Source organism: Pelodiscus sinensis, chromosome 5 (assembly GCF_052426305.1).
Source record: "Pelodiscus sinensis isolate ZL-2025 chromosome 5, ASM5242630v1, whole genome shotgun sequence".
NCBI classification, from domain to species: domain Eukaryota; kingdom Metazoa; phylum Chordata; order Testudines; family Trionychidae; genus Pelodiscus; species Pelodiscus sinensis.
In genome coordinates, this window is record NC_143056.1 from 17,946,433 (window position 1) to 17,968,861 (window position 22,429).

At 46.0% G+C, this 22,429-nt stretch overlaps 1 protein-coding gene across 3 annotated transcripts in view; it reads left to right on the forward strand.

Moving 5' to 3' along the window:
• Positions 1-3,681: 3,681 nt before the first annotated feature.
• The window catches only part of AKT1 (AKT serine/threonine kinase 1), a 112,710-nt gene continuing 93,962 nt past the window's right edge, over positions 3,682-22,429 (forward strand). The window contains exons 1-2 of one of the 3 annotated variants that reach the window (XM_089778337.1): positions 3,682-3,824; positions 16,569-16,730. In XM_089778337.1, coding sequence (XP_089634463.1) covers positions 16,685-16,730 — 46 coding nt within the window. In that variant the 5' untranslated portion in view covers positions 3,682-3,824; positions 16,569-16,684. Of the gene's footprint in view, positions 3,825-4,008; positions 4,342-4,396; positions 4,525-16,568; positions 16,731-22,429 lie in introns of those variants that run through there. The other 2 variants (XM_089778336.1, XM_089778338.1) reach the window with 2 other exon arrangements.

The following is a 22,429-nucleotide window of genomic DNA, read 5'->3' on the forward strand; positions in this document are numbered from 1 at the left end:
ATCTCTCTGATGTGAAGAGACCACATCAAGAACAATAGAAGACTTTTAGAATAAATTGATACATTGAACAATGATAATCAGCAGTACCAGACAGCATTCACCCAGCATTCTGGTGGAACTCAGATATGAAATTGCAGAACTACTAAGTGTGGTATGTAACCCAGGGCTGGATTAAGGGGGAGGGGGTCTAGCCGGGCAGCTGCCGGGGGTGCCAACCTATGGGAGGCGCCTGATGGCAGCTGTAAGGGGCGCACACGCCCATCCGCGCGGCACCCCTTAGAGCTGCCATTAGGCACTGCACGCCCGGGGCCTGTGCGGCACCCCTTAGAGCTGCAATCAGGTGCCTCACGCCCAATTGCAGCTGGAAGGAGTGCAGCGCACCAGGGGTGGAGCCGCGCATGCGTTGCGTGCCTGCTGCCCAGGACGCAGGAATGGCTCGAGCTGGCCCTGATGTAATCTATCACTGAAAAGCTACAAGGGGTAGCCAAGTTAGTCTGTAACTGGAATATATTTAAATGCTGGAAATAAACTGCCTATGAAGGTTGTGGAATCTCCATCTCTGGAGATAGTTAAGAGCAGGTTAGATTGACATCTATTGGGGATGGTCTAGAAGGTGGTTGGTCCTGCCGTGAGAGCAGGGGACTGGACTTGATTACCTCTTGATGTCCCTTCCAGTTTTAATATTCTATGGAAAAACTTAATGAATAGTCTAGCAGCACCTTAAAGACTAACAACACGGCTACGTCTAGATTGGCATGATTTTCCGCAAATGCTTTTAACGGAAAAGATTTTCGTTAAAAGCATTTGCAGAAAAGAATGTCTAGATTGGCACGGATGCTTTTCCGCAAAAACAGTTTTTGCGGAAAAGCGTTTGTGCCAATCTAGACGCACTTTTCCGCAAAAAAGCCCCGATCGCCTTTTTCACGATCGGGGCTTTTTTGCGCAAAACAAATCTGAGCTGTCTACACTGGCCCTTTTGCACACAAAAAAGGACTTTTGCCCGAATGGGACCAGCACAGTATTTCCGCAAGAAGCATTGATTTCAGACAATAGGAAATCAGTGTTCCTGCAGAAATTTAAGCGGCCAGTGTAGACAGCTGGCAAGTTTTTCCGCAAAAGCAGCTGCTTTTGTGGAAGAACTTGCCAGTCTAGACACAGCCCACATGTAGATATATCATGAGCTTTCATGGGTACAACAATGAAGAAGTGGGTTGTACCCATGAAAGCTCATGAAACCATCAACATGTGTTGTTAGCGAATACTCTAGCAGCACCTTAAAGACTATCACTGAAAAAAGCCTCTGTTACAAATCACTGGAAGGTAGCTAATGTAACACTGATTTTTAAAAAGGTCTTCAAAGATGATCCTGGCATCTACAGACTAGTGAGGCTACCTTCAGTACTGGGCAAATTGATGGCTACCATAGTAAAAAACAGAATAATCAAACACATAGATGAATAAAATTTGTTGATGAAGAGTCAATGTGGCTTTTGTAAAAGTAAGCCATACCTCACTGATTTAATACAATTTTATGAGGGAGTCAACAAACATGAGGATAAGGATAAGCCAGTCAATATAGGGTACTTGGATTTTAAGAAAGCATTCAACAAGGTATCTCACTAAAGATTGTTAAGGAAACTAAGTGGGGTAATAGGAAATGCCCTCTCATGGCATCTTTCAGGATCCAAAGTTCCTACATATGCCTCTCTTGACATGTGGTATACCTCATGCAATGTATGTACTAAATGACCTAAAAACTATGGGGGCGAAACCAGACAATTAGTACACTCTTGAATGAACTCACTCAGAAAAATGATAAAAGAGAAAAATACCATATCACCTGAGAGTGAATATTTTTCACAAAGTGATTGGCTCACCCTTATGCATATCTATATCTGATCTTTTAGTCCTCATATTCAAAGGAAACCTGCACAGCACTTTCAAAAGAAGAGCCAGGGATCTTAAATTCATAATTTTACTAGGCACTAAGAATAAAGGTCTTAATAAAGCCACCTGATGTATAGCTTATAATAATTTGTAACCCTCTAACCCCCTCTTTTTATCCCATGACTACAGAGATATTAATTTGTTCATTTACCTTGAATAGTTCCTTATAACGTGTTAACTACTTATGCTAAAGTCTGTTCCACCATGCATTTCTTGCACTTCTCTCTAGTCTTTCTGCAGCTCTAGTACCCACCATTTTTGGAAACAGGATATTGGGCTAGATGGATGATTGGTTTGAGGCAGCATCACAGCTTTTAGTATTTGTAGAATTAGGGTTTTAATCTCCACTTCTGCCTTTGCTTTGAGCCACACCGTAGTATTCACTTTTGTAAAATGCTTTGAGATCCTCAGATAACTGCAAAACACACTTTTCACCATGAATCAAGAGAGAATTTGAATCTGCCTGTTCAACAAGCTCTCCTGATTCATTTCATTCTATCTGCTTAGCAATGTTCTCTTTTAGCTAAAAGATTAATTCAAAAGGAATAAGAAAAGCTTTCTTTCCAAGACACACTTCAGTGGAGTAAATAGTTCTTGCAAATATAAGGCTCCAGAGATAAGCAATTTGATCTGCATACCACAACCATGCATGCATGGAGTCTCCTTGATTCCTCATGTGTGTGTGTCTTTATGAAATATGAAAAAGTCAAGTCTAAAAGGAAGACAAGCAATAATGTTCACGAATAACTTCTCTTTGGTGAAGTTTATGTAGGAGAAGAATGAGCATATTTCAATCCATCCTACAACATTTGAGGATTACTGTTGCTACTCTGCATGTTGAATAGTAATAGAGAGGTAGCCATGTTAGTCTGATCTTGCTAAAACAAAAGGAAAAACTATGTAGCACTTTAAAGACTAACAAGATGGTTTAATAGCTTTTGTGGGCCAGACCTACTCTGGCCCTGGAAAGCTCATCACCTATTAAACTATCTTGTTAGTCTTTAAAGTGCTACATAATTTTTCCTTTTGTTGTTGCTACTCTGTTTCCTTTAGGACATTTGTAATGTATTTATGTATTTATTTTCCCTAACTGCAATACCTCTTGTCTCATATCTTAATTTCCCTCTCTGATCTATAACTCACAATTGCCCACATCTTTGGTTGCTTTTGGCTATACATGGGTGTCTTCACTGAGGTGTCAATTCCAAGAATAAAAAATTATGAGTCATGCCCTCTCCAGTCAGGAGATTGGCTTAAAATTCACTCAATTAAAAAAAAAACCAACAACACTCTCAGTTGTGTAAGTTTTTTTAGTTGGCTGCTGTGTTCTCAGCTTTTAGAATTTACTTGATTTGCATTTGCAGACCCATCTTGAGAATCACGAGGGCTTAAAAAAAACCTTTAAAAAAAATGAGAACTGACATTCTCACATTACCAAATTAATTCAAGCCCCAGGGCTTTATTGAAAACACCAACTACTGGGAGAGTTGGCCGCACAGCTTTTGTTTTGTTGTTGTTATCATCCTATTGTGGTAACACACCTTCCTGCGCTAGGGCCCCACCACGCTAGGCACCGTCCAAAGCTAACAAAAAAGTCCTTACAAACGCACAATCCGGTCAGTTTCCCTCTTGTGTGTGTTTGCCTTACAGTTTGAGCGGGGGGGGGGGGAGGTGGGGAGCTACGATTCGAGCTAATAAAGCTGGACTCCGGTCCCACCAGCGTGGTTGTGTGTGAGTCGAGCTCTCCTTTTAGTAAACAGCAGTGTGAGCGGCAAGCCGCCCTGATAAGCCCGTGTGCGGTTAGGAAGTTAGCCGGAGTTCCCCACTTCTCCTGCAGCATGCCGAACAAACACCTGCATGGGCGCCCCGCGCCGACTGTGAGTGTGTGGGGAGGGGGCCCTGGACTAGCGCCAAGGGGGCTGCAGCAGGAACTCTCTGCCCCCCCCCCCCCCCCGCCCAGCCGGGCTCTGCAGGCGGCTGGATTCCGCGGGCGGTAGGACCCCGCAGGCATCGCCGAGCAGACACAGCCCGTGTGTGTGTGTGTGTGTGTGTGTGTCTGTGCGAGCAGCAGGCAGAGGAGGGACCAGGCGAGCGCAGGCTGGCGGAGCCGGGAGCCGCGGCAGCAGCCCAGCCTGAAGGGGGGTGGCTGGGGCAGCAGCCAGCAGCTCGGGGCCCGGCCGCCCCCTCGTGCGCCCCGGCCGGAGGCTGCCCAGCGCCGGAGCGGCCAGAGCCAGGCGGGGGTCCGGCCGGCCGGCGCGCTCCATGGGCTGATCCCCCGCGCCAAGGGGCGGAGGAGCGGCCGGCGAGGGAGACCAGGCGGCTGCCCGCGCCCAGCTAGGCCCTAGCGCCGGCCCCGCGGGGGAACCCGCCCAGCAGCGCCGCCGCTCCGGGCGTGTAAGTGCCCCGCGCGCCAGGGCGGCGGGAGGAAGCGCCGGGGCCTGCTTCGCCGGAGCGGGCGGGGGGCGCTCGCCGGGGAAGAGGGAGGCAGGATGGTGCGTGCGGCTCCCTCGCGGGGCCGGGCCTCGGCGGAGGGAGGTTTCATGCGCCGCAGTGGCGGCGGCTGCGGCACCCCGCCGGGTGAGCCTGCAAGGAGGCTGGGGGCTGGCGCCCTGGGGCTTACTCCCCGTTCTGTGCGTGTGCATCGGGGCATGGGGCGAGGAGGGGAAGGGTAGGGCTGCGCGAACAGGAAGCGGCTGCCTGCTCTGGGAATCCAGTAAAGGAAAGTGTTTGTGACTGGAGCTTGGGGGGGTCTCCCCGCAGAGGGAGGAGTGCTGAGCTGGATCTTGCACTCTCCCGCCTTGCTTCCCACCCTACCTTCGCCCCACAAATGCATGGGGAGGAGCGAGGCTGGCTCTGTCTTCGAGCCTTCTTGGTTGGATTCCTTGGCTATCAGGAGCCCTTTGGTTTGCACAAGCTTTTATGTGGCACTGTTTTTCAGTCAGTTGATTGCTTATAACAGGTTTCTGAGACTCTCCAAAAGTTATGACACAATTTAGGGAAGTACTGTGACCAGTCCCCGTCCCCCCCGCAACTTCAGTGGTCACTGAATTGTATCTTGGAGACTTCTAGCACCTTCACCTCACTTCAACTTCATTGAAAAAAAAAACCACTCTCTGCGTATGTGGGTGTTTCCTTAATTTGACCTGTGTATTTTGGACTTTGTTTATCATAACCAATATGGAGACGCATTAGAAATTTTGGTGTGGTGGTGTTTGTACTCATGTGGTTGCATGTTTTTTTGCTTGTTTTTTTGCTTAGGTGAAGTGTTAGCTTTATTTCCCCTTACCAATATATAAGAAGCAAATATCTGATTTGGTTTGTCTTTACATCGGGACAGGAAGTACACTTTAAGTTGCAGTTTTTAAGGGGAGTGGCCGGATTAACTTTGTTATATTTGTTTACAAGTAAAAAAAAAAATGTGTGGTGTGGCTACTAGAGTACTTTAGGTAGCTGTTAATTTCATAGGGGCAGCCAGGATATTTACCTATAGCACAGAAGTATTTGTGTGTTTAAATACATTGTTCATTACCTTTTACTTTTTCAGTAGGTGGGCTATCAAGAATTTGTGTATGATATTTGCAAAATATGAAAGCGTGCAGTCTAATTAAAGAAGAATCCCAATTTATTAAGCAGTATCTATAACTCTAGTTTTCACTTGCAAGCTAATAATATTTGCTAGAAGTAAATTCATTGAGAATTAAATGGATCTATGACTTACTTCATCCTTACGAAGGGTGGACCAAAACTTTTGTTTACATGTGTGTTCCCTCTCATTCCATTTACAGTCTCCTGACTCTATATGCTCATATAATTTGAAACATATACAAGAGTTTTATAAACTATAAATTGAATTTTAGCAAGTGATGGAGAGGAGGAGAACATTTGAGGAACATAATGAAAATGTAAGGGTCTGGAAAAGCTGTCCTCTATTTCCAGTCATTCTCACTTTTGCCCTACTTTGAGTTTGTCCACCCAACAATCCGAATCCGAGACAGGAGAACTAAACTTGTATAGCAGTGGTCTCCAACCTTTTTACACCCAAGATCACTTTTTAAATGACAGAACAAACCAAGATCTACTACCCCATCTTTCCCCCAAGACCCCACCCCTTCCTTGAAGCCCCAACCCGCCCTCTCTATTCTCCTCCTCTCCATCACTTGCTATCCCCAATCCTTATACTGCTGCTTTTTTTCCCCCAATTCTTCTGTAGGAAGAGGTTTTTCCAACATTTGGCCTGTCTAGACTGGACCAAATGTCAGAAAAACCCCTTCTTTTGGAAGCCCCCTTATTCCTTGTGGAAAGAGGAATATAGGGGTTACCTAAAGAGCACATTTGCTCTTCCACTAAAAAAAGTGAAAGAACAAACGCATCCCTGGATGTAGAAGAGTTTTTCTGGGATAACTCTGGAATCCTGAAAAACTCTTGGGCTACATCTACACTGGCATGAATTTCCAAAAATGCTTTTAACGGAAAAGTTTTCCATTAAAAGCATTTTTGGAAAAGCGCGTCTAGATTGGCAGGATGCTTTTCCGCAAAAGCACTTTTTGCAGAAAAGTGTCCGTGGCCAATCTACACATGGTTTTCCGCAATAAAGCCCCGATTGCCTTTTTCACGATTGGAGCTTTTTTGCGGAAAACAGTACTATGCTGTCTACACTGGCCCTTTTGTGCAAAAGTCTTTCAGAAAAAGACTTTTGCCCAAACGGGAGCAGCATAGTTTTTCCGGAAAAGCACTGATGATTTTACATGAGATCGTCAGTGCTTTTCTGGAAATTCAAGCGGCCAGTGTAGACAGCTGGCAAGTTTTTCCAGAAAAGCAGATGATTTTCCAGAAAAACTTGCCAGTCTAGACACAGCCTTGCAGTCCAGCTGTACCCTCATTGGGTTGAGACAGGATGTGTAGGCTCTGGGGTGGGAATGAGGGATATGGGTGTGGGAAGGGGTGAGGTGTGCAAGCTCTGGGAGGAAATTTGGATGCGGGAGGAGGTGGAGAAGAGGATGCTGGCTCGGGGAGGGGGCTCCAGGCTGGGCAGTGTTGGGGTCAGATGGAGGGTTGGGGTACTAAGCAAGCCAGAGGCTTGTGGATGTGAGGGTGCACAAATTTGGGTTGGGATATGTGAGAGGATCAGGGCAGGGGCTTCCAGTGTATGAAGGGTCGGGGGGGAGGGGACAGTGCAGGAGTGTTATGATGCTGTGGCCTGGGGGCTTGGGATATGTGAGAGGCTCAGGGCAGGGGCTTCCAGTGTATCTAGGGTCGGGGGGGAGGGGACAGTGCAGGAGTGTTATGATGCTGTGGCCTGGGGGCTTGGCCCCAATTGGAGGTTTGCTGGCCAGGCTTCATTTTTAAATAAACTACTATGTCAAATACAAAAAGTTTCAGCATTGTCTTTATTTATGAGAAGGGCAGGGAACCTGTTTTGAGTCAGGGGTCACTGACCCACAGGAAAGTCAGTTGGGGACACACAAGTGAGATGCAAAAAACACCCCTCCTCAACCCCCCATCCCCCAAGCCTCACTAATGTGGCTCCAACTGTGCTGGTGGGAGCAGGGGACTTGGCACTGGGGAAGGGTGCTAGTGGGTGCTGGGGCAGGGGACAGGGTGCCAGTGGGGACAGAGTTTTGCAGCTGGGGGCAGGAGAGAGGGAACAGGGTGCTGGGAGGGCAGGGGACAGGGTTCTGCGGCAGGGGACAGGGTGCCAGTGGGAGCAGGGTTCTGCAGCAGAGGGCAGGGGAGTGGGAACAGGGTGCCGGGAGGGCAGGGGACAGGGTTCTGTGGTAGGGGACAGGGTGCCAGTGGGGACAGAGAGTCCCCTGTACCCGCCTCCTCCCAGGACTCCCCCCTGCAGAGGAGGGAAGCCCTGTCGCATGCCTCTTCTGGGGCCAGTGTGCGCCTCCCACAGAGCAGGGAAGCCCCTGTCGTGTGCCCCCTCCGGGCCTGACTCCCCCCTCCCATGGAGCAGGGAAGCCCATGCACGTGCCCCATCTGGGGCTGACTTCCCCACCCCCCCCCACTTCCCGTGGAGGAAGAAGTCCTGTTGCGTGCCTCCTCCGGGGCTGGCATGAGCCTCCCGTGGTGCAGGGAAGCCTCTGCCTTCCCTCCCCCCCCCCCCCCGGCCCGACTCTCCTCTTCTGCAGCGAATGGAAGTCCCAGCACGTGAGCCTTTGGGGACTCCACACGCCACAGACCTGGGGCAAGGAAGCAGCCAGTGCATTTCCGGAACCCCCGGAAGTGCTGCAGGACTTCCGTCTACCCCGCGGGAAGCTGCCACTACCTCCATTGTTGCTGGAGGTAGGTAGTGTGGCTTCTTGGGGGTGGGGGGAAATAAGGGGCCCGGAACACCTCGCAATCGACTGGTTGATCACAATTGACAGGTTGGTGGCCATGGCTGTATAGCTTTCCCACGCCACATCTTGAATAGAATTCTCACCTTGTCTGTTGGGTCTTAGATCATTAAAGACATGAGAGCAGTAAGCAATGCAAACTGCAGTTTGGAAGTCTAGATTAAGTTGTGGAGTCACAGAAAATGAGACATGTTCTATAGTTTTCTTTTGCGCTTAACTTGTGATTTTTTTACTCTCACTTGCAATATTTGGAAAATCTTTTCCAAGCCTTACCATAAGCTTCATGTATAATGATGACAAAATATCTGTTCTGACATGCTGGTGGGTTAGGTGGAACATCTGCCAGGCTAATGAAGAACATTGGTAATCATACATAATTGATGCCCCACAACCAGTGTTCTCTCTAACATTTTCTATCTTTGGGTGGGTTGAATTGTCTTTTGGGCAGGTTGAAATTTCTTATGTGCAACACCAATATTAAGGTAGTGAGGGGATATGCACTAGCAACGCAAACAAAAAAATACACATACACACGTTATATATATTTTGAACAGTCCATATGTGTGGAAGAAAATATATTAAAAAAGGGATAGTTAACAAGGAGCAATGCTTACAATATTGAATATGAAATCAAATAAAAAACATTTACACTATCCTTGGAGTACATGTATCATAATCCTTTCTAACAACTCAAGCTAGTAAACACATGAAAATGCATATTATCCACACATAGCTCAGCTTTAAGATGCTAAACAAATTTGAGTCAACTAGAAATAGTCACACTCTCCTTGCAAATATTAATACAATATTTACTGACACTGGAAAGGAGAGTAAAGGCATTTATGAAGGCTTATACAGTTTCTTTGGGGAATGTTTAGGATCCATGCTATACAAATAAAGTTTTATCCTATAAAACAACTAGCAACACACCGGCTACGTCTACACTGGCCACAATTTCCGGAAAAGAGATGCAAATCAGATGTCAGGATAGGGAAATCCGCGGGGGATTTAAATATCCCCGCGGATTTAAATAAACATGTCCGCTGCTTTTTTTCCGGCTTGGGGAAAAGCCGGAAAAAAAGCGTCTAGACTGGCACGATCCTCCGGAATAAAGCCCTTTTCTGGAGGATCTCTTATTCCTACTTGAAAGGGCTTTATTCCGGAGGATCGCGCCAGTCTAGACGCTTTTTTTCCGGCTTTTCCCCAAGCCGGAAAAAAAGTGGCGGACATGTTTATTTAAATCCGCGGGGGATATTTAAATCCCCCGCGGATTTCCCTATCCTGACTTACCTGATTTGCATCCCTTTTCCCGAAATTGTGGCCAGTGTAGACGTAGCCACCTAGTACTTGCTACTTCTGACTCATAAGAGCCAGAACTCTACCACAGAGCAAAGATCTGGTCTTAGTGCAATACAATATACTGTGTCTTAATTAGTAACACAGGATTTAAAAAAAAATCATTGCAGACATCTGCAACACCTGGAAAAAAAATCTGTTAAAAATAATAATTTTCTTTCTTATCTTACACCTGTGTAAACTTTGTAACCATGAAATGTAACCATGCAAATGTCCTGGCACAACCACCCCGCATGCAGCCTCCTTTCCCTTCCACCCCTCCCACCAAGCCAGCCAGATAGAGAGGACTGCAAGTGAGTCAGGACACCCCAGCCAAACTGCCCTCCACCTCACTGCACAGATGCCAGCATCCACCCACCCTCTTTCCCCATCTACCTCTGTACAGTCTTCTCCCCCCAGCTCAGCTTGGGGCTGGGATAAAATCCTGCTTCTCAAACTTGCAGGCACCAGCAATCTAGCTGGGAGTCAGGACAGGACACAGCACAAACAAACTCGCCACCCATCCTCTGCCTCACTCCAGGGCACACAGCATAAACTCCCTCCGAGTCCACCTCACTCCAATGCCAGCACCAACCTACCCCATGCAATCAGCCCCTTATCTCCCTCCTCCCAGCCCACAAGGCATGAGGAGAGTTCAGGTTTCTGCCTCTCTCTCTCTCTCTCTCTGCACAGATGGGACTCTCCAAACTGCACTCCCCTCCCCTCTGACTCACACAACAGCAAATTACTCCCTCCCCCTCAGATATTCTCCCCCTAGCCACTTATTCCCTCATCACCCCCTTCACCTGCTTTGGGAGGCACTCTATTTGAAGCTTCTGCTTAGCGAGACACCCCTCTCTCTGCTGGTCAGCTGAGCTCCCTGCCTGTGCAAGAGCTCTGAGCCTCTGCATTCGGGGTGTCAGTGTGTAGTCCACTACACATTTAACGGATAAGCCTTGGCTTATTGGTTAATCTTATCAATTACACGGACTTTCCTCCCCTTTGCTGCCTCTGTATCATGGGCAGTGGCTGGGGTGGGAGGAAGGGAAGCGGGAACTGGTGCCCATGAGGAGTTGGCTTGAAGCAGGCTCCCCATGAGCATTGGATCCATCTGCCCCACTCTACTCCTGCACTGCTACCTCTGATAGAGAGGCAGCAGCAAGGAGGGTGAGGGGGGCAAGCTGGAGCCAATGCACTTTTGGCTCTCTGTGCATGCCGGCTCAGCTTACCTGCCTGCCCCTCCTCGCTGCCTCACACTCTGGGTACGTCTAAACTACATGCCTCTGTCGGCAGAGGCATGTAGATTTGTTTGTTCAGCAAAGGCAAATGAAGCCGCGATTTAAATGATGGCGACTTCATTTACATTTACATGGCTGCCGCGCTGAGCCGACAAACAGCTGATCAGCTGTTTGTCGGCTCGCGCGCTAGTCTGGACGTTCCCCCTGTCGACATCAAAGCCCTTTGTCGGCAGCCCCGGTAAACCTCATTCCACGAGGAATAACGGGGCTGCCGACAAAGGGCTTTGATGTCGGCAGGGGAGCGTCCAGACTAGCGCGCGAGCTGACAAATAGCTGATCAGCTGTTTGTCAGCTCAGCGCGGCAGCCATGTAAATGTAAATGAAGCCGCGATCATTTAAATCGCGGCTTCATTTGCCTTTGCTGAACAAACAAATCTACATGCCTCTGCCGACAGAGGCATGTAGTCTAGACACAGCCTCTGTGACCTACAGAGGCAGCGAGGGGGGGCAGGCCTTTCAAATGCTTTCACTGAGGACATGGCACTGCCCCCAGAATCTGTTGCTTCCCTTAGGCTGTCATTGTGACTACAGAGTGGTGGTATTTTCCCTCATCCTCTGTTAGCGAGATCACAGCACGTTTTTCCCTGAGCCTGACCTGGCTCCACAGATTGTGCAGTAATGAAAACAAAATGAAAGGAGGGAGCTTGCTCTCTGTAAGAGGAGAACAGGTGCATCTCTTAATTTTTTAGGGGGCTCCTACTACAGGGAGGGGCACATTTGAAAGACTTTACAAGAGAGCACCTTAATTAGGCCATTTCCTGCCTGAAGAGGCAGCCCCATATATAATATAATAAGTATAGCTCTACTCTACCTTTTATTGGAAGATTAGTTTGGGCTGTCCCTTAAGTCTTTTTTCATTATGCCAGTACACAAGGGCTACGTGTAGACTGGCATGATTTTCTGGAAATGCTTTTAACGGAAAAGCTTTCCGTTAAAAGCATTTTCGGAAAAGAGCGTCTAGATTGGCACGGACGCTTTTCGCAAAAGCACTTTTTGCGGAAAAGCGTCTGTGGCCAATCTATACGTGCTTTTGTGCAAAAAAGCCCCGATCACCATTTTCGCGATCGGGGCTTTTTTGTGCAAAACAAATCTCAGCTGTCTACACTGGCCCTTTTGCGCAAAAAGGACTTTTGCCCGAACGGGAGCAGCATAGTATTTCCGCAAAAAGCACTGATTTCTTACAGTAGGAAGTCAGTGCTATTGCAGAAATTCAAGCGGCCAGGGTAGACAGCTGGCAAGATTTTCTGGAAAAGCGGCTGATTTTCCGGAAAAACTGGCCAGTCTAGACACAGCCAAGGAGTTACTGATAATTTTAGAAACATACATTATACTGAATTTTCCCAACTTAATTTTATTCACGTACTTATCAACTACCTGACAATGGTAGAATAACCAGGAGTGGGATATAAGGTATTATTTATTTATACAGTTCATCATTTATGGTATTTTAATCTGCCTGATGAGTACAGGTGGTATTTTGGTATTGAAAAAGGAGTTAAAGAAACAAATCTTTAAAAAATGAGAGAAAGAAAGAGTTGTTCATTGGCAGTTCCTACTGTCACTCAGTTGTGTGTCAATACAAGCTATACAAGCAGGGCATAGTCATCTTCGATGATGTGTATTCACTGGGAACCATTCCTAAAGTTACTTAATGAGCCTTATGATCATCAATTTTTTCAGACTGTGCAAAAGACAAATCTTCCATTTGTCCATATTCACTAATGCATAGACCCACACAGCAGGCTGGACTTTCTCTTCTTGTGTGAGATCTTTATGTTATCATTGTGTCTTCCAAAAACTACTACTTTCTCGGTTGAATTGCACTGTATATAATTTGTATTGCAATTGAAATTGCAGCAGGATTAGTGAAGTTATGCTTTGCGTCCAACTACACCGTGGTAAGACATCCTACTTTTCTGTGTTGTGAAAGATATTTGAAATGAGTTTGCTCTCTCTAACACGTGAGCATAGCTGAATAAGGAACATAAGGCCAGACTGACCTTAATTCTTTGTGTCAAAGTGCCACTTCAGTGCACAGAACCACTTTATCTTCCTGTCTCCCTGAAGAGTTGGAAAGGAGCAAAATATACTGCTTGGCAGTGTATTTACACTAGGGTGTGTGTGTTAAATATCGGTTAATTGAATAGTTGATTAACCTCATGAATTCTTATTGGTTAGTCAACTATTCTGTAATCCCCGGGCAGCCCCTGTCCCGAGGGAGGGGTCTGAGCTTCTAGACCCAGCACAAGCTGGAACTGAGCCGGGTTGTCTGTTGGTCTGGCTCCTAATACCTGTTAAATGCAGAGCTGCAGCGGGGGTAGGTCTAGAACGCAGTGCAAGCCAGGACTGAACTGGGCTGCTGGCCAGCCTGCTAAAAAATTTACTGGTGGTGGGGAGGGAGGAAGAGATGGGATGCATGTAGTCTATAGCATTAACCGATAAGCTTTTGCTTATCGGTTAATCAACTATACGATTACATCCCTAATTTACACCAGCATATTTGGGAGGGCATGTGGTACTAAATCCATATTGCCACTCCCTCCCTGGAACAGAATGACTCCAAAATCATGATCTCCTAACTGAGCTATTTCAGGAGTAGTGGAATAAGATTCCACCTTCCCTTGGAAAGTTGTGAGATGACACTCAAACCCATAATAAATGGCCCTGCACTTTCTGTGGCACCTGAGCCTTTGAAATAGGGAGTGTGGGGTGCTTGATCCTTTGCAATGTACAAGAGCCCCTGTGGAGCTCTTGTACATTGCCAAAGCAGAAGTGCAGCTCCCTGCCACGCCTCAGTCTTTGAAATGGATGCCCCGTGGGGAGTGCGGGACCAGCAGAGGAGTTCCCACTGGCCCCACGCTTCCTGCAGGGCTTCTGCTTTTTTGGGGTAATTGAATAGTCTAGTAACTGCATGAATTCCTAGCGGTTGCTCAACTATTCTGTGGTCCCCAGGGGTGGGGCTGGCAGCCAGTGTGCTCCAGTCCCACTCCTAGGGAGCCCCTTGCCACCTCATGCTGCTGCCTCTGTATCCGAGGCAGCAGCACGGGGTGCCAGTCAGGAGCCGGTCCATAAGGGGAGCCAGTTTGAAAACCAGCTCCCCTCATGGACTAGCTGCCTGCCACCTCACGTCGCTGCCTCTGATACAGTGGCAGCAGACCCTGTCCGCAGGATGTCTGAGCTCTCCTCGAACAGAGGCTGCTGTGGGGCGGGGCTGCCACGAGGAAGCCTCTGTCTGCAGCCAGTCAGGGCTGCTGTGGACAGAGGCTGCTCCACGGGGCATTCAGACCCCCCATTGAACAGGGGCTGCTGCTGCAAAGTAACCAGGGCTGCTTCGCAGTAGCTTCCTCTGCCTCCCCCCTGCAGCAACGTCACCATGGAGGCAGTGCTCAGGGGAACAGGCTTTTAATACAGTTCCTGCTCTCCCCCCCCCCCCCCCCCCCCGCAGCCTTTGATACAGAGGCAGCAATGTGGGGGGGGATGTGAATAGTTGAGAGGATTAACCAATAGACTTATCCGTTAATTATATATTTGACTACTCATTTACATCCCTAATTGATATAACAATTTAACTTCATTAGACAGCAGGTCTGGCATCTCTCCTATTTCTATAGATGTACAGTCCTAACCCAGGTTTATGATGACTGTAGGTTGTTACCATCAGTGATCCTCTTAATGGATAACATGAAATTAGTTATCTTAGTCCAGTTCCTCATAGGGATGCAAGTGACTAGTCAACTATCGGATAAGCAAATGCTTATCGGATAGTCGACTAGTTGCTTCCCTCCCCTCCCCTCCCTTGCTGCCTCTATCAGAGAGAGGCAGCAAGAGTGGGGAGCAGGATCTGGTGCTGGGGGGAGCTGGTTTAAAAGCTAGTTCCCCCCAGCACTTCTGTGGGGACAAGGGGAGGGGTTGAGGCAGGGAACTGGTGGTGCTTCTGTCTTTTAACTGTAGTAATTTCCAAAGCAGAAGCGCTGCGGGGAGCCTGTGGCCAGCCGGTGACTCAAACAGCCCCCCTCCCCTGCACTCCCTGTTTTTGAAATGTACAAAGCAGGGAGCGCAGGGCCAGTGAGGGACTGCTAGAGTTCCCTGCTGGCCATGCTTCCTATGGCTCTTCAGCCTTTGAAATGTAGGAAGAGCCAGCAGGGCTCTTGCTACATTTCAAAGGTGGAGGCGCCCTTCTTGACTACAGGCAGTCCCCGGGTTACATGGATCCGACTTACATCGGATCCCTACTTACAAATGGGGTGAGGCAACCCCGCACTAGCTGCTTCCCCCCAGCAGACCAGGGAGACGCGAAGCTAGCGCCCCCCCAGCAGACTAGGGAGACGCGGAGTGGCTTTTCTCAGCAGACACCTCAGCTTGAGAATAAAGGACTGAGGGAAGTGAGGTGTGGGAGAATAAAACTGAGCTCTGGAGAAATGTTTGGCTAGAGTTTCCCCTACAATATGTACCTGTTCCGACTTACATACAAATTCAACTTAAGAACAAACCAACAGTCCCTATCTTGTAGGTAACCCGGGGACTGCCTGTATTTGAATAGTTGATGCAAATTACATTGATTATTCGATTAGACGATTAATCTAAATTTAACATCCTTAGTTCCTAATGGACCTCTACCCTTATAACTGGTATATTTGTTGCCAATTCAAGTAGAGATGTCACGGATTGAATAGGATAAAGATGTGATCCTTACAGAAGAGGAGTGACAATGATAAATGCCAGTATAGTGAGGTGAGTGGCAGAGGGAGCTGTCTAGTGGTTTTGATTTAATCTTGAATATGGCATAAATTGCATTTTGATGATACTCCCCATGTTACTGAGCTAGATAAAGTTGAAGATGTCTGACTATTGAGAAATTCTAAGAAGAAACTTGGAGATATTGGCAGTGTGGGCAGAAAATAACTAACAAAATCAGATTTAGTTGGGAAGATAATGCAGGATAAGAGATGAGAAGAAATGATTTTCAGTGAGGGAGAGAAACCTGTTAAACAGGCCTACTGATGATAGTGGAGAGCAGAGAAATGTGATAGCAAGGCAAACCAAGGAATACAGTTTGGGGGCTGCATAAGCAGAGACCTTAAGTAATAAGATGAAGGGGCTGATTTATGACAAGAGCAAGTTAAATGATTTTACCCAGCATACTGTTTGCTCATTTAAGAAGGGAGTTGAATTGCTCAGAGAGGTCAAGGAATGGGACTGGAAGTAATGGGATGAAGTTAATAGAGAAAAATGAAGTGGAATATTAAGATCATCTTGATATTTTGAGATGCTGTAGAAGTCTCCAAAGGAAGTGGTAGAAGCTGCAGTGCTGGGGGATATTAAAAATTAGATTGGGTAAATTCTCAGAAAAATTACTATTGGGAAGACATTTTCATGAGTGGGGATATGGAAGAAACCTGGATTAAGTCTTGCAGTCCATTTTCTAACAGGGTGTGTACTGACATAGAACATGGCAACAGTTGCAATCTGTGCAGTGAATGGAACTTCCTCAAACATTCATTTCTTCTCCCAAATAAAAAATACTTCTGAAGAATAAATCCCTAATTTAGACTTTGTAATTAGAACATCTATATAAGCTACCCTCTGTTGTATTCCTTACTGCACATATGCAAAATGCCTCAAAATGATTTTTTTTAAATCTTTCTAGAACTAGCTGAAAGAGAAGAAAAGCCCTTTTTTGTGTTCCCTTCTGCTGGAATCCAGAAGTAACAACACAGTGATCTTTTGGCATAAATTCTTTTTTCAAGAGACATTCCTGCCATTATGAATGAAGTAGCAATCGTAAAGGAAGGATGGCTTCACAAACGAGGTAGGTATCTTTTCCTTCCCATTAAAAAAACAAATCTGACCCTCTGGGTCAGCCACCAAATTGGCTTAGTCTTATCTGTTAACAATATACCTTTCAATAGCCCTTCCTTATTTTTCTCTTAAAACCTGAACTTTCCTAATGGTAAATATATATAAGGAAGATGTGTGACTTTCTGTGAGGCATGCAATACTCTGTGAAATGTGTGTATCTTGGTTTTCTTAGAAAACGCTCTCCATTATTTTGTTTGAAAATGTTGCTAATGGGGGGCAGAGGCTTCTGAAAGTAGAGCGTTGAAAGTTGGACTATTGCAGTGACCCATTTTAAGCAGAAGAACACTTGCTGAATTTAAGTCAACAAGGATCTATCTCAAACCCATAGATCCTTCCCGCCCTTTCTCTGGGGCTCTGCCCCTCTACATTCTGTCGAGTTAGGTACAGGGGCAGTAGGAGGGGGCACCCTGACTTCAGCACCCCCCTCCTCTGTCTTCCACACCCTACACAGCAAGCAGGAGGCTCCTGGGGTGCAGCTTTTAAATGTATCTATAGAACATGTTTTCTGTGAGCATGTCTCACCAGAAAATATAATTGTCTCCAAGGTGACTCTTCATTTGGACAGCAAAGGATACAGAAGCATTAATTTTGCACACTCTATATACATCCGTTTTAACACTGGTAAAATAAAACTTTATTGGAGTTCTTCTGAAGGAGTGGTGGGGCAGAGAGAACTGAAATACAGTTGACAAAGTAATTACATATCTCTCTGTCTTGCTGCATTACTGGACATTCCCTCACTCCTTCAAGGTCTTGCTAAGAAAGAGTAAGTGAAATTTTACTATATGCTTTTTTTCTGCCTTAGGAACAGTGTTTTTATGCTGTGAGGTATTTGGCGTGCCTGTTTCTCTGTACTTTGCTATTGTTTCCTGGAAAGGAGAGAACAGCATTAGTTGCTTTTCATAATCTCATCATTTGTTGTAGACAACAACAGATTTTGTATCCTCCAGCTTCCTGCTTCTGCAAACTCAGGATCTTTCTGGACAGTTTGCAACAACAAAGTAATGTAACCTAAAGGTTCAAAATAATTTTTTGGAGAAGAAGAAATGGCATGCCTTATCATAATCTTGATAAAGGTTAAGGATTCTGCAGCAAGAATAAAATTGATAAAATCCATGTTATTAAAATAAAAGGAAAATTATTGTTTTCTATAATCTGGTATACATTTTAGTTTTCTGTTCTTATCTGATGGTTGGTCATGAGAATTTGACAAGGCTATTTGAAAGCACAATAATTTTTTATTCAGTCTTTCATTCTGATTTGTTTCTGACATCATTTATGCTTCTTTTATGGATGCAAATGTCCCCTTTCTAGATCTTAGAGAAATAAATAAAAATCTTAATTCATGACACTGGATAGTTCTGAAGAATCTAAATTGCCTTGTGCAATAAATGTTTGAGAGAGACATTTTGATCAGGTAAAACAAGGCAAGGAAAAAAAATGCTTACATTTCATTTTCCAGTTTAGGATCCTAGAAACTCTTGCAGTTAAAGGGACACTGTGGACTTTCTGCCTGTGTGTTTTTTTTTTTTTTTTTACCTACTTACAAATAACAGCTCAGATGAAAGAGGTTGGTCAGAAATTTGTATTTTGTGTGTATGCGCATCGTAGGGATGTTAAAATGCTTTTATTTTTGTAAACGTGTAACTGTTGAAATTTACAGCAGTTACACGTTTACACACAGGGGGATCGGGCAGGAACTGGTGCTCGTGGGGAACCGGTTTGAAGCCAGCTCCTTGCGAGCACCGACTCTCCTCTCCCCCTCCCCCCCCCACCTCCCTCAACTGTCCCCTGTGCTGCTGCCTTGGTATCAGGCAGCAGTGCAGAGGGCAGTTAGCTCCATGGGATCTGGTGCTGGTCTGCCTCTGTCCATGATGCTCTGGAGAGAGGTATTCGGTTGGAGGTGGTGCAGGCTGCTCTGCGGGAGTTGGTACACACAGGGAGCCCACTTAAAGCAGGCTTCCCATACACACCAGCTCTCGCCTCCCCAGATACCAATGTGGGCGGGATGGGGTGGGGGAGGAGGCGGCTGCATGTAACCATTAGGGTTAACCGATGAGCCCAGGCTCATCGGTTAACTGTGTACACGTTCACATCCCTAGTGCATTGGCAGCACTTTGTCTATACAGTTTTATTGTAGTCAGTCTTCCTTTGTTTGCATTGATATTTCTCTCAAGTACAGCGAGACACAGAGAAACTTATTTTTAATAAGAAAGCATGGTTGTAAATTCACAAACAATGTTCAAGGGGGGATTCAAGGGCAGATGTAGTATCCAAAATTATTTTTATCCTTTTTTTTTTTTTTTTTTTTTTTTTTTTTTTTTTTAAAGTCTGATTAGGTTTCAAGTTGACAATGACCTTTAAATTGAAAACTGGAATTTCAGTGCTTCTTATGATAAAAGATAAACTGAACACAGATACTGGTTCTTCATACTCTGCAGTATGGCCGCAGGGCGAGTCTTAATTCAAGATTGTTGAATTGCTTTTTAGATGCCTTTAGAGACACTGTCCTTCAGGCATCAGAGATTATAATCTGTCACTTACTGTGACAAGACCACTTGTTGAGCATGTGTGTTGTGACTCTTTTTGTGTGTAAGGGGTAAATAGCAGTGCATGATGATGTGTACTTTGAGATTCAAATTTTGTGCGCAGTTTGCATATTCATCTTGGTGTTTTGCATCTGAGTGAACCCCATCTCTTGGTTCCCCACAGCCTTTCCCCTCTTCTCCATCCCTCCTGACAAACACTTTGCCCCTTATTTCCTTTCACTTGAAATACAGTTATTAGTTACTAACCTGCTGATGGGTGATTTTAGAAGTGGTAGGGTATCTCTTCTTTGCTTTCCAGGAGATCACATATGCTAGCACTCTTATATTCTAAGTTTCATTGGCAACAGTGATGAGATTGGTCTTCAGATTGATTCTCTTGCATGGAGGGGGAGAGGCTGGAAGAATCATATGGCTGGAAGAGACTTCAGGAGGTCATTGGGTCAAGCCCCCTGCCCCAAAGCAGGACCAATCCCAACTAAATCATCCCAGCCAGGCCTTTGTCAAGCCGGGACTTAAAAACCTGTAGGGATGGAGATTCCACCACCTCCTTAGTTAACCCATCCCAATACTTCACCACCCTCCTAGTGAAATAGTTTTTCTAATATCCAACCTAGACCTCCCCCACTGCAACTTGAGAGAACAGCCTCTCTCCATCCTCTTTGGAACTTCGCTTCAGGAAATTGAAGGCTGCTATCAAATCCCCCCTCACTCTTCTCTTCTGCAGACTAAATAAGCCCAAATCCGTCAGCCTCTCCTTGTAGGTCAGGTGCTCTAGCCCCCTAATCATTTGGTTGCCCTCTGCTGGACCCTCTCCAATGTGTTCACATCCTTTCTCTAGTGGGGGGCCCAGAATTGGACGCAGTACTCCAGATGTGGCCTCACCAATGCCGAATAAAAGGGAATAATCACTTCTCTAGATCTTCTGGCAACTCTCATAAGAACGGCCATACTGGGTCAGACCAACGGTCCATCCAGCCCAGTAACCTGTCTGCCGACAGTGGCCAATACCAGATGGCTCAGAGGGAGGGGATACAACAGGTAATCCTCATGTGATTTCCTCCCCCCCCCCCATTTCCTGCCGTCACCCACCTTTGGAGAAGCAGAGGCTGGGGACACCATTCCTACCCATCCTGGCTAATAGCCATTGATGAACCTAACCTCCATGAATCTATCTAGCTCCCCTTTGAACCCCGTCAAAGTCATAACTCTCACCACATCCTTTGGCAAGGAGTTCCACAGACTGTGCGCTAAGTGAAGAAAAACTTCCTTCTGTTTTGGTTTTTAAACCTACTGCCTATTAATTTCATTTGGTGACCCCTAGTTCTTATATTGTGGGAATATGTAAATAACTTTTCCTTATTCACTTTTCCCACACCAGTCATGGTTTCCTAACATATGTCAGGGTGATTGAAGTCTCCCATAATAACCAGGGCCTGTGATCTGGAAGCTTCTCTTAGTTGTCCAAAGAAATACTCGTCTACCTTATCCACCTGGTCTGGTGGTCTATAGCAGACACCAGCCATAACATCATCCCTGTTGCTCTCACCTCTAAACTTAACCCATAGACTCTCAACAGGCTTTTCTCCCTGTCTATCCTCGAGCTCTGAGCAATCATACTGCTTTCTTACCTACAGCGCAACTCCTCTTTTTCTCCCCTTCCTGTTCTTCCTGAACAGTTTATACCCTTCCATGACAGTGCTCCAGTCATGTGAGTCATCCCACCAAGTCTCTGTTATCCAATCAAATCATAGTTCTTTGACTGTGCCAGGGCTTCTAATTCTTCCTGTTTGTTTCCCTGGCTTCTTGCATTCATGTACAAACACCTTAGATAAATAGTTGATTTGCCTTACCTTCTCCATTCATATCAGGGGTCCTCCTTTGTTGCTCTTTCCTCCTTGTGTTTCTTCCCGGTATCCCACTACCCCACTTACCTCAGGGCTTAGGTCAGCATCCCCCAACAAACCTAGTTTAAAGCCCTCCTCACTAGGTTAGTAAGCCTGCCCGCAAAGATGCTCTTTCCTCTCTTGGTTAGGTAGATCCCATCTCTTCTTAGCAATCCTTGTACCTGAAACGAAGTCCCATGGTCAAAGAAACCAAAGTCCTTTCTCCAATACCATCTGCGCAACCACGCATTTACTTCCACGATTCGACGATCCCTACCCTGGCCTTTTCCTTCAACAGGGAGGATGGACGAGAACACCACTTGCGCTTCAGATTCCTTGATCCTTCTTCCCAGTGCTACATAATCTGCAGTTAACTGCTCAAATTCATTCTTCGCCATATCGTTGGTCCACCATTTGAGTATGGATTTTCTTTTAAGTGACTTAACATCTACAATGCTTGTTATAGATCTACACTTATAAAAGATCAGATTAATTTGCTATGTCTGCAGGGCTAGCTGCTCCAGCTAGAGGATTTTTCCAAAACGGATGCTTGGTACTATGAATTTGTGAAAGAAGGATCTAAATAGTAAGGAAGGACTACAAAGGAGGGGATTACAGAGATAGTAAATGTGTACAGTTTGTCTTTTGGGTAACAAGTAAAACCAAGATCTTGACTGCTTGTGGTCTTTAAAGATCCCATGGTTCTTTTCACAAGTGTAATCAGTGTTAACCCTGGAGACTGACTGGCCAAGTGCCAGTTTGGGTAATTATCTTCTACCTACCTTAAATTCCCTTTGCAATTTCAGTTGGATGAGGTATCTTCCAATTTCTACCCTGAACGGTTGAACAGCATGGCTATGTGCAGTTAAACAGTTGCTACATTTTCCCCCAGCGGATGCTGCGTTTCAGTGGTTGCAGTGATTCGGGTATGCGTAAATCAGCTAGTAAAGTGCTTTAGATGGCAGGTGCTCTATATGTCATTATTATCTAGAGCAGGTGTTTTGGGCCTGGTAGAAGTAGAAATACCATGGCTTTCTCGGGGAGCATCCTTGTCTTTTTTGTTTGTTTGTTTTTGTTTCAAAGTCAAAACTACAAATGGAGAAGTGAAATTAAACTTTTTTTTCTGTGCAGCCCCATGAGTCAGTCACTTAAAGGAAGTGCCACTTCCAGTAGTTCAGATGTTTATTTATGGAGAGGCCAGTGGTATCTCCATGACG